General features: G+C 36.5%; 1 protein-coding gene across 1 annotated transcript in view; it reads right to left on the reverse strand.

Moving 5' to 3' along the window:
- Positions 1–2,019: 2,019 nt before the first annotated feature.
- Positions 2,020–13,000, reverse strand: part of LRRC72 (leucine rich repeat containing 72) — a 56,197-nt gene continuing 45,216 nt past the window's right edge. The window contains exons 7-9 of the mRNA XM_004467958.4: positions 12,098–12,250; positions 3,558–3,585; positions 2,020–2,249 (exon numbers count right to left, since the gene is read on the reverse strand). Of these exons, the coding sequence (XP_004468015.2) occupies positions 2,084–2,249; positions 3,558–3,585; positions 12,098–12,250 (347 nt within the window). The 3' untranslated portion in view covers positions 2,020–2,083. The remainder of the gene's footprint in view (positions 2,250–3,557; positions 3,586–12,097; positions 12,251–13,000) is intronic.

Below are 13,000 nucleotides of genomic sequence, written 5' to 3' on the forward strand. Positions count from 1 at the left end.
CATGGGGCATGGTGGTATTTTGTTCTACTCATATCACTTTAAGGTAAGACCATTTATCCAACAGTTTTGAAAAGAGCTGATTATTCACCTTTTCCCAGTATGCAATTATTCAGGTAATTGGGGCTCCCCTTGGGGAAAGGATTAGTGAGGAATCATATTGTCTATTCTCATTGTTTAGAGGTTTCTCAAGAGGATTTGATCTTTCCTTTAGTGAATAGGCTTTGAGTCTAAGAAATGTCTCAGATCTGGAAGCTGGGGGATGAATCTTGATTTTTTGGTAGAACTGACTAGAGATCTTATTTCCTCTCTAAAGGACTGCTCAAGTGTCCTCAATATAAGGTAGCTGGCATCACCCACAATAAGTGATCCAGGAGCGAAAGCAAGAAAATATTTCCATTCCTGTTCTGAGTTAATCTAGGAAGCCACATGCTATCACTTCTGCCTTGATATCAGCCTTGATAGCAGTCACTCAACCACATGAATGCTCAAGTATCTGCTTTTTTGCTTCCCCCCAGCAGCATCCTTCTGCAGGGAACCACACCTGGATTGTCAGATTCTAGCTGTGTGCAGAATGATAAACACCTACATGTGAAAGGAGGCTGAAGAGTCTCAGTGTCATCTTACTACTCCTTCAAGGGCTTTCATCTCTTGCTTATTTTGATTTCAACTCCACTTCTACAGCATGTTTATGTTTCTTAATACCACCAGAAAGAGGGAAATGTCACTCTGCCTTTCATAAACTTTTGATCTAGCATGTTAACATCCCATCCAGCTTTAGACATGAGGAAATGTCTTCCAGAAAAAACAGCCATACATCTAAGTTACCTTAAATGTCCAATTTGGTGGACTTTTGTGGATAACAGGTGTAGCAGTTTGATATGGTCATGAATTCCAAAAATAGATATTAGATTTTGTTTATAATCTGATCTGTACCTGGGGCTGATTGAGTTATGATTAGGGCTTTAATTGGGCCACATCATTAGGGCATTGAGTTCCTGCCCCTTGGTGGGTGGGGACTTGCAGATAAAAGGCACGGCAAAGAACACAGTTGAGGGGTTTCTGATGTTGGAGTTTTGATGTTTGAGTTTGGTGCTAAAGACTTAAGCTATAGCCTTGGAAAGTAAGCTCAGAGAGGAAAGAGAAGCAAGACCCTGGAGGGAGGAATCACAGGAAGCCTGAACCCTCACAGCTATTGGCAGCCATCTTTCTCCAACAAGTGAAAATAGACTTTGGTGAGGGAAGTAACTTATGTTTTATGGCCTGGTATCTGTAGGCTCCAAAACCAAATAAATACCCTTTATAAAAACCAACCAATTTCTGGTATTTTGCATCTGCACCCCTTTGGCTGCCTAATACAACAGGTAAAGCTAAAAGCTTTTCTGGCTTCTCTTTCTCCTAGCCAGAGGCTTCTAACTGCGCAAAGCCCAGATCATTAACCCAAACCAAGAATTGGCAAATGCCTCTGGAGATGAGAATAAAAAAACAGTAGACTGGAAAAATAAACTGTAGTGTATTCATACAGTGGAATATTATACAGCAATGAGAATGACAGAATTAATGCTTCTAACAACAACATGGATGTGTTTTATAATGTTGAATGAAAGAAGCCAGACACACAGAATTTATCTCCTATGACTCTATGTACATATCTTTCAAAACAAGACAATTAATTTATGGTCTAGAAATCAGGATAGTGATTACTTCTGAGGGGTAGTTAGTGGCTGGTAACAGGAATGAAGGGGCATCCATCGAGAGTGCTGGCAATGTTCCATTTCCTGATCTGCGATGCTAGTTACATGAGTATGTTCATGTTACCAGAATGATAACTTATGATTTGTGTACCTTATGAACACTAATTATTTGTATATATTTATGAGTTGTGTTCATTTCTGTAAACATGTTTTACTTTAACAAAAATTTCGCATTAGAAAAACAAAAAAATATAGGAATTATTTTTCATTATTGGTGTTTCTGTTTACATTTAAATGATTCAAATAATATCATAATAAATACATAATATGCTAAATCACAGGAAAGTTTAATATACCACTGGAAACCACTATGGTTTCTAGAAATACAGAGTTTATCTCAGTGTCACTGTGAGCATTTGAGCTGGTTCTGTGCTTTTTTCTTCAAGATATTTTTCTTCTCGTGTTGGAACTGTGTCCCAGTTCAGAGAGGTAATTGCCATCACTGATCTTTTCATGGATCTTACAAAAACGGCATCTTCTGGATCATCAAACACAGTTCTGCAAGAATAGCAATTATGTCAAAAAATCACTTAGATCAAATGATTTTTTAATTTAAATTAATAAATGTTATATTTTTCTATGTTATTTGTAGTGTAGTACCACTAACAAATAGTTTTTGGGCTCTACTGACAAATGACTAACTCAGGCTAAGTAACTGTCTTCTTGTTTGTAGTGTTTATTTTCAAAATAGAGTATTTTAACATATCTAGGGATTGGCTACTGCAGTTTAGGCCTCATACATTCTTGCATTCCTGTTTTAAAAATAGTGTTAGGGAAGTGGATGTGGCTCAAATGATAGAGCGTCAGCCTACCACATAGCAGGTCCAGGGTTTGGACCCAGGGCCTTCTGGCCCATGTGTGAGCTGGCCCATGCGTAGTGCTGCTGCACACAAGGAGTGCCATGCTACGCAGTGATGTCCCCCATGTAGGGGAGCCCCACACGCAAGGAGTGTGCCCCACAAGGAGAGCCACCCCCGCATGAGAAAAGCACAGCCTGCCCAGGAGTAGTGCTGCACACATGGAGAGCTGATGTAGCAAGATGATGCAACAAAAAGAGACAGATTCTCAGTGCCTTGAAGAAAGCAAGTGGACACAGAACACATCAAATGGACACAAGAGAACAGACAATGGGGGGGGGGGAGAAGAGAAATAAATAAAATAAATTTTTAAAAAAGTAGTTAAATGAAATTATTAAAATATTTGTAGTTGTCATAATTAATACAATAAGACATATATTTTATTACAAAGGTATTATTTCCCTAAATTATATTTTATATATGTGCTTGAGAATATTTTTTCTTTCAGCATTGAATCCAAAGAAAAAGGCCCTAAGTGCAAAAGTAAAAAAGAATGATTTTTAAATTCACCAACATTCATGACTTAGAAATGCCTAACTTTCATAATATGAATGAAGTATTTGCTTTAGAAAATATAAATTCCAGTGAATGTAAAATGCTAATCTATGTAACAATTGCTGTCACTGAACATATGTAGAAGGAAAAAAAGGAAGGTAAGGCCCTCATTTGGAATAGTTAATAATTCTTAACAAATTTTATTTTTTTATAAAACAAATTACATTTCCACTTATTTGGGGTTCTAATAATAATATTAAAAACCTAAATATGTCAAATAATGAAAAGTAGCTTGAACTCATTTATCACAGAAAGATACAGTTATTTTCCCCATCTTTTGATGAGCTAGTCATTTTTTAATCCATTAAAACCTATTTTGGGAAATGGGGAAAATTGAGAGGGTCAGCACACTAAGAAATAATCTGATAAAAGTAAATATTAAAAAGTCACTTACTTGTCTACATTATTCCCAAATGCAAAATCTAAAAGAAAATACATTTCTAAATTAGTATTTTTCGAATGTTTATTCAACAATTTAAAACTATACAACAATGCTATAAAGGAATTTAAAGTGTACAGTATGTCTCTATTTTCAAACAATCATTTAGATAAATAGATGAATTTATCAAAACATACCTTGATACCTAACTCCAAATTGAATTTTTCTTAAATATATATTTTTTTGCCTTGATTAATGGGCCAAATTCTTTTATACAATGTAAATATCAAACCTTGAGAGAGGATGCTTTGTCAGTTTAGTTATCAATGAAATTTTTATAATGAAGATACTGAAACCCATGTGCATAAATTGATCATCTTTTCAAATAGGTACACACACTATAAATGGACTAATAGACCAAATGAGTAGAAATATTTAGGGCTATCTAACCCATATGAATATGTGGCACTAACTTCAAAGAGGAATAAAAAATCCTAGATCACAAAATCTATATCTTCCTTAGCTTCAGAGCTTCAAGTCTTGTCCTTGAAGTGTGAATTTCTTATGGATCTCTAGAGACTCTGGTTTCTTTGTTTATTCCTCTCCAGAAAGCCTAGTGCCAGGATAGAGATAGAATTTGCCAGCACCTGTTGGACACCAAAGCCCACAGTATGAGCACTTGCCAGTCCACAAGCAAAGGGAGCATTCTTCCAGGGCAAGAAAGCACATAGTTGCAGCCTTAGGAGTGGAGTCATGGCCTCATGCCCTCCACAAGCGGCTGACCCAACCCTTCCATGCCCTTCATCATCTTCCTAGTAGACTGTTTCGTCATTTACCTTTTTAATTACAAAAGTACACGTTTTGCTTATAATGATACTGAAAATGGAGTACAAAAGGTGAAAACTTACTTTCATTTTTCCAATTCCTCTTGTCCGAAGTACTACTTTTAAAAGTTTTGTGGGTATTCTTCCAGACTCCTCTTTGTATAAATGCACAGGTGTATTCACACAAAAGCATAGACCAAAATTCCAATTTTTTCATTACTCTGCATTACATTAATGTAACGAGTTTTTATTATTCAAAATATGTCAAGGAATAGTTCTAGAGGGACCACTATCAACTACCAACTGATGATGCAACTGGAAAATGACCTTATACGGAAGGTTCAATGCGGATCAGCAGAATATCCATGTCTACATAAAATACCATGACTTTAAAATGCTGTTTGACCTAAAGTAAGGGGGAAATGGAAAGGAGAAATGAGTTTATATGGCTACGAGTTTCTAAAAAAGAGTCTGGAGGCTGGCAGAAGGTTTGCCCTCATGCACAACTGAGCAGAGTCAGAGAGACAGATAAAGCAGATACAACCCCCAGATATTGGTTCCTTTGAGGGCTAAAGAGACCCACGGGAGTTATGGTCATGGCCGATGGGGTTAACTACCAGGGCAGATGGCCCCTCTTTGGAAATGGTGTTTATGTGTGATGAATCTGGACTCAGATGGGATCTCCCTTCATAAGACTTTCATGCCAATGTGCTGGAGGTACAGTTAATGTTGGGGTTTAAGATATATTTAGGGGATTTGAATCTCTGGACTGACAATGTGATAGCCAGATCCTGAGCCTCAACAGACTCCAGCACCTACAATCTGATTTATTGGACTTACCACACTCAGCTAAGATGGAGTTGAAGAAGGACAACCACCACACCATGGAGCCTAGAGTGATTACAACTGAAAATGGGAGGATTGCATCCAGCATCCAGGTGGAATCTGACCCTCCTCTTGACATAGAGGTGCAATGGACACAACCAATCCAATGTCCACACAGAAGAGGTGGCATTGGAATGGGAAAAGTGGACATAGTGGACGAAGGGTATGGGGAAAGGCAGGAAGAGATGAGAGGTGGAGGCGTCTTTGGGACATGGAGCTGCCCTGGATGGTACTTCAGAGGCAATCACCGGACATTGTAAATCCTCACAGGGCCCACTGGATGGAATGGAGGAGAGTATGGGCTATGATGTGAACCAATGTATATGAGGTGCAGAGGTGCCCAAAGATGTACTTACCAAATCCAATGGATGTGTCATGATGATGGGAACGAGTGTTGTTGGGGGGGGGAGAGGGGGGGTGGGGGGATGGGGTTGAATGGGACCTCACATATATATTTTTAATGTAATATTATTACAAAGTCAATAAAAAAAAAAAAGGAATAGTTCTATAATGGAATAGTTTGCATTATATGAAGGTGCCATAATTAAACATTCCCCTATGAAAGACGATTCAGGTTGTTTCTACTTTTTTTGCTTTTATTTTAAAAAGTTGCAGTCAATAGCCTTATATACCTACCTTTGCCCATAAGTGCAAGTACTCTGTAGGAGAGCTACTTCCACTTAAATTTCTAAATTAAATGGTATTTACATTTGATATGTCGATATATTGATAGACACTGCCATACGGTCTTCCAAGATAGTTGAAGTTTACACTTCCGTCAATAGTATATGAATTGTGCTCTTTTCGCCCCTTACCTTCATCAACCTTTTAAATTTTTGTCTACCTGTTGGATGAAAATGCTATCTCATCTTTTTTTCATCCCTCCCTCCCCCTGCAGCTTGCTTGCTGTCTGCTCTCCGTGTCCACTCGCTCTGTGTTCTTCTGTGTCTGCTTGTCTCCCTTTGTTGTGTCGTCTTGCTGTGCCAGCTCTCCATGGGCATGGGCCAGCCTGCCTTCACAAGGAGGCCCTGGGACATAAACCCAGGGCCTCCCATATGGTAGACAGAAGCCCAATCAATGGACCCATGGCCATTTCCTGCTATCTCATTTTAATTTGCATTTATCTCATCATAGTGAGACTGATCATTGGACATTTATATTAATTCCTTCTATAGATGTCTTGTCCATATCTTTTGCCAAATTTTCTTTTGGAATTTTACAAATTACTTTTAGAGGCCCTTTAGATGTTATGGGTATTAACATTTGCTTCTTATATATATTATTAATCTTTCTTCCAAACTTGTCTTTTAATTTTGTTCCTATACTATATAAATTTTACTTTCTTATGTAGTTAAATCTGTCAACCTTTTTTTTTTTTTATGGCTTCTAGGTTTTGTGTCAGGTGTTGACTGGTCTTCTTCACTTCAGGAATATGAAAGTATTTTCTTCCACTACTTTGCAAATTTCATTACCTTTAGATATTTAAACTCTCTGGAATTTACATTTGTGTATGAGATCTCCCTCAGAAAGTATTCCTAGTTTTTCTCTTTGGCCAAAGGCTGCTACACAGCACAGTTCCAGGAGAACCCAGTCATTTTCTTCTGTGCATGGTGCCTCTTGGAGCGGTGTAAGATAGTACCGTGCTGAGCTAGCTGGTTTTTGCTTTCACAGACCCTCTGACTCTGCACACTGCCCTTGATTGCTCAGCTTTATGTCAACCCATCTCCAGACCTCACCTTGACATCTGGTACCTAGCCAAGGAATTTCTTTTTCTGGTCCTGCCTGTTATCATTGCTACACATACCCCTAGAGATTTCTGCCAGGTTCTGCTTCCTGAGCTTTCAATCACCCACTTACAAATGTTTTATTTTCTGTTTTCCCTGGATTCTGTTCTGTTTCCTTGTACCTGAATTAATCCACTCTCTGGTGAGTTGCCATTTGTTGAACAGCTTGCCTTGCTGCCATTTTTATTTTGCTCCTTATTCCTGAGTAGTACACACTTCAGCTACCAAGCTCTGGCTCTGGGGCCCAGCCTGGGCCCAGCACCTGGCCTTCTGCCTTGTTTGGAAAAGAAGATCAGACATGATGGAAATCTAACAACCTTGATTTAGGACAACTTTTAGAAATTTTAAAAGTTTGTTGATATTTTCATTTATTTTAAATAACCCCTAATGTTTTTCCACATTTAAGTAGTTGGGAAGAAATCGGCAAATGGCTTAGTCTCCTTCAAGGCATATAACAGCCCAAAATGTTTTGGTATGAGAATATTAGTTATCACACAACAAGACCAGAAGACATTTTACGTTAATGAAAATAGATGCATGTTCTTCAACTATACCTATCTGATAAGGATTGACAGCCGAGATTTGGAAAAATTTATCAGCCTTTGTACTCAAACTATTTTGGGATATTATTAGTTTCTTTCTGAATTTAAAGATAATTAAAGAAAATAAAATTAAAATACAGTGTTAGAATTGCCTAACGAATATTTTCAAGTTCGATTTCTTTCCAATAGAAGAACTGAGAGACTTAAATGTCCATATCACAATAAGATTTATTTAAGAATATGAACTATAAACCTATAAAGCACAAGTTTTAAAAACTTAGCAGATTTTATTAGTTTCATTATAAATGTTTGGCTATTTAAGATAAGCTAAATGGGCTAAAAATATTTTGATATTTTTATTTTTGCAATGATACAGTAGATTTTGTGAAAATGAGATAGGTAAGAGTCAAGCTGCCAATTTTTAGGACCTAGAAACAAAATTGGGCTATAGTCAACATATGAACATCTATTAATTAGGAAAACGAATGAAGAAGTAAAACTTTTTTCATCTGAATTTTTTTTGGAGGTTTCATAGGAAAAGCAGTAAAGATGATAAAAGGGTAATAGTTCTTAAAGCAATCTGATTAAACAAAGAAATGTGAGTTATTCAGGTGCTGATCAGCAACGCTACTTGCAACTATAATAATTACAGTCCCAGAAAAGTAGATTGTGGGTGGCCTTATATCGTTTGTTCTTGTATACATTTGGTATTTTTAAGGGGAGATTTTCTGTCCAGAGATTCCTTTCCTATCAGAGTATGTTTTACTTTCACTAATTCAATAACATTCAGTTTCATCTCTTACATGAAGCAAAGGAAAAACCTAAGAAGAGCTAACAGTATAGTTCAGCTTAGTAAGCACTTGGTATGTGCCAGATTAGGCATTACAATGTTTTACGTATTTCACTGCAATTAAGCATCATAACAGCCAAGGACGGTATTATCCCCATTTTAAAAATAAGAAGACTCAAGCCAATTAATGTCCAAATTAAAACATCTAATTATAAGTAGAGCTGGTATCCAAACCCAGGAAAGTGTGATCCAAAAACCTGCGTTCTTACCTCTGCACTGATTGCTCTTTGAGTGTGCATCAGAATCACCTAAATGTCTTGTTACAACAGATTCTTAGGCCCTTCCTTGAGTGCTGATTGAGTAGATCTAGTCTGGGGCAAGAATATGCATTTGTAACCAGTTCCTAAATGATGCTGATGCTATTGGTTTGGAGACCACACTTGAGACCTACTGTTCTATACCACATTCCTCTGGTTTCAGAACACGTCCTAAAGATATTAATACCATTATGTGCTAGTTTGAGTCTTTTGTGGATCCCAGAAAATTGTGTTCTTAAGTTAACCCATTCTTATGCATGCAAATCTATTTTATCTGGGACCTTTTGGTTAGCTTCAGTAAGGAACATTTCGATTAAATTATTTTTAATTAGATCACTTCGATTAAAGGCCTTTGATTAGACTGTGGGGCCTGTGGTGGGTCCTAATTCTTTTTACTGGAATCTTATATAAACAGAGACACAGAGAAAGTCAGCTGTCATTTTTTATCCTGCCAGGTGAGGAAGGACTCCAGGATTGCCTACAGCTGCAGAAAGAAAGAAACCCTGAGAGTCTAAGAGAGAGACCAGAGGCTGGAATTAGCAGAGTAGCCCGAAGCTGAAGAGACAGAGCTCAGAAAAGACAAGCCATATGCCTGATCACCCACAGCAAAGCTCAGGGAGGAAGTAAGCTGGAGGAGAAGACAAAATCCAGCTGCCATTTTCCTTGTCATGTGGAACACAGGATCTGTTAGCAGCCAACTTTTGGTGAGCCAGAATCTCTCATGATGCCTTGATTTGGGATGTTTTCACAGACTTGGAACTGTAAGGTTTTACCCTAATACATTCCTATTATAAAAGCCAACCCATTTTTGGTATTTTTGCATTGGCAGTCTTTTGCAAACTAAAATACATTCTATGAGAATTAGGGGGATCTAAGCTCCATCTCAATTAGAAGCAGAGTGGGTATCACCATCCCCAAATCCTCAATATTGGGGAATTAACAATGGACTAAAGTAGACTTATTATTATTCTAGTATAGACTTATTATTATTCCAGCAATGGAAGAACTCTTTTTGCTGTAAAGGCAGTGGCCATTGGAGGTTCTGAGGGGAGAAAGAGGGAAGAATAGGGGTAATCTGGGGGCAATTTTGGGACATTGGATTTGTCCTGAATGACACTGCAGTGATGGATACAGGCCATTGTATATTTTGTCATAACCTACAAAATTGTGCGAGACAGAGTATAAACTATAACGTAAGCTGCCGATCATGGCTAGGAGCAATACTTCAATGGTGGGTTCTTCAATTGTAACAAATGTACCACATTAATGAAGGATGTTGTTAATGTGGGAAAGTGTAGGAGGGGGAGGGAATGGGGCATATGGGAATCCCCTATTTTTTTCTTTTTTTATGTAACATTTATGTAATCTAAAGCTTCTTTAAAAGTAAAAATAAATTATATAAAAAAATAAAGGGGATAGAGGAATAAGTTGTATGAACCATCAGGAAACAGTCATACAAACTGGGACATTCTACAATGGCTTGGTTCCTTCAATAGCCATGGGAAAATATTTGGAGAATCTATTCAAAATTAAAAGAAACTAAATAGCTATAACAACCACATGTAAATCATGAACCTGGACTGGATCCTGATTTGGAAAAAAAACACAAGAACTCTACTATAGAGGCCATCTTGGGACAATTGAAAACACTTGAATATGGATTATATATTGTATACTATAAATGAATTAATTACTTTTCATAGGTGTGATAATAGCTATGTTTTTACATAGGGGAATGTCCTTACTGCTAAATTTGCAGGATAAATTATTTTAGGAGTGAAGTGTAATGATGTCTGTTACTGAAACATTTAAATGGTTCAGCAATAAATTGAAATTTCCAGCTTACATTGTAGTTAGGGATGACCAATGAAATGACAGTTCCTGAAGAGCCCCATATTTCCCAAATAAAGAGGGAAAGCATCATATATGGAAGAGGGAAAATATGACAGAATATTAACCAATTGTTGAATATGCATGGACATATACAGGTGTTTATGTGCTATTCTTTCAATTTAATGTTCATAATAAAAAGTTAAGTGAAAAGTCTATTTCTCTTTCTTTTTCTTTTTTTTCTCTAACTCATTCTTGAATAATAATTTAGTAGTTTATAGAATTTTTGGTTGACCATGTCCCTCAGCATTTGAAAAGTCACTGTGTTCTGATGTCCATAATTGCTCTTAAGGAGTTTGTTATGACTCTGTTATTCTTTTGTAGGTAATCTGCATTTTCTCTCTGACTGTGTTAAGATCTTTTGCCTTTGATGCTGGATTTTTGTTTGTTTGTTTGTTTTGTTTTACATATTTTTCTTTGGATTCATTTTTCCTGATGAATCTAAGCATTCTGACCATTTACCAAATTTGAAAAATTCCCAGTCAGTATCACTTCAAACATCACCTTCCCCTCAATTTCTCCATTTTTTCCCCCCTTTGGGAACTGCTGCTAAACTTTTTTGGATCTTCTCTTTCTAATGTCTCCTCATCTCAATAGCTAATTAATATCCTCAGTCTTCTCCTATATGTTGCATTTTGGGTAATTTCCTCAAAATTATATTAGAATTTAATAATTTTCCCTTCATTTCTAGAAAAGCTAATTGGTTCTCTTTCAAATGTCTCTTTGGCAAAGTATTATGAGGAAAAGGCTTTTCTCTTTGCACATTTTAAATCACCCTCCCTCCCTCCTTCCCTCCCTCCCTCCCTTCCTTCCTTCCTTCCTTCCTCCCTCCTCCCCCACCTCCCTCTAATGACTATATTATACCGAGTGGCACAGCAGCCACTTTATAACCGTAAAGCACACTAAGAATGGCAGAATAAAAAAACAGATGTATTCTTGAACACCAGGGACATAATGGAACTTGCAAACTAAACCCAGACACCCTATCTTTGCACTCTTTGTTTTCATATGAAAATAAACCCCTATTTGTTTAATCATTGTACTTAGATTTATTTTACATATAAGAAATACTCTGTTGAACTATCATTGAAATATTCCAGTTATACTTGTATATAATGTTTGTATGTGAGCGTACAAAATATTAACAAATTTAATATCTAGGCGGAGGAATTGCAGATGACCTTTATTACCTCTTGATATTTTTTCCAAAACTTCTATTCTTAGTTGGTGAAATTGTCCTATGATAGTGGTCATAATAACAATTACAGCTTATTTACTAAGCCCATTACACTGTAGTAGTTACTGAGGTCAGAGCTTCAGGGTATTATCTCATTATTATCATAACGATATATTTTATTTCATATATTGAGTAAGGATAAAAACCACATATTCACTTTAATTAGACTAATAAAATAATAAAATTGGAAATTATTTATTCCCTTATTTGGTACTTATCTTATATATCGTTATTATTAGTCTACTCAGAAGATTGAAGAGTTTTAATTACAATTTTTTCAAAATACCTGAAGGTACTTTCTGGGCTGGTTTCTGCTTAAATGGTGATCTAGGATCCCATGAGGCATCCACTTTTCCTCCGAATGCTATTGATTGGAGAATATGAGACTGTTCATGGTTAAAAATGGTAATTGTTGATCTTCTCTCTTTTTCTGTAACTTCTGGTAAAAGCAAAAATAATGTTACTTCATGGCACTAAACATAGATATGCAGAGTGATTAGAAATATTGAACACTTTCAAAAATTTATTTTTCTGAACTTGGTTATATGTGAACAACCTGTCATAACTAATTCAGTTACTTCCACAATCTGACAAATGCTCAATATATGTCCTTCATGTCCCAAGGCACAGATCAATCCTGCAGTCTTATGCATCCCAGGCACTTTTTAACACATTGCCACAGTTGACAGGAATAGTAGCTACTGCACCTCCCTTCATTTCCTCAAGGCTATGAGGAGAAGAGCTATAAACATAAGGTCTTGATATATCTTCAGAGAAAGAAGTTACTCGGCAATTAATTATTGAAAATGTTCAAACCTATAGAGATAGAAAGATATGTAGAGAGGTAGGTAGTAAGGCATTTGGGGGTAAAATAGGTCTCTAAAAATGTAAAATCTTTTGTGGCTTGTAAAAATCAGACATACTAGTTTATAAAGAATATCTACAGATGTATTCAAAAAGAAGTTATCACTGATTATATCAGTTTTAATGTATGCTTACAGAATTTCAAAGAATATGAATTTTAGAACTTAAATAGGCCTTAGGAGATTTAGTACAATTCCTTCATTTTAAGAATAAGAAACTAAGGTGCCAGGGATAAACGCATTTGGCATCCACTACATTAATGTCAAAACTAGGACCAGAAGGAAGACCTTTCCTCACACTCAGTTAGATGGTCTTTCCAATGAAG

This window comes from Dasypus novemcinctus, chromosome 5, assembly GCF_030445035.2.
Source record: "Dasypus novemcinctus isolate mDasNov1 chromosome 5, mDasNov1.1.hap2, whole genome shotgun sequence".
Lineage (NCBI taxonomy): Eukaryota > Metazoa > Chordata > Mammalia > Cingulata > Dasypodidae > Dasypus > Dasypus novemcinctus.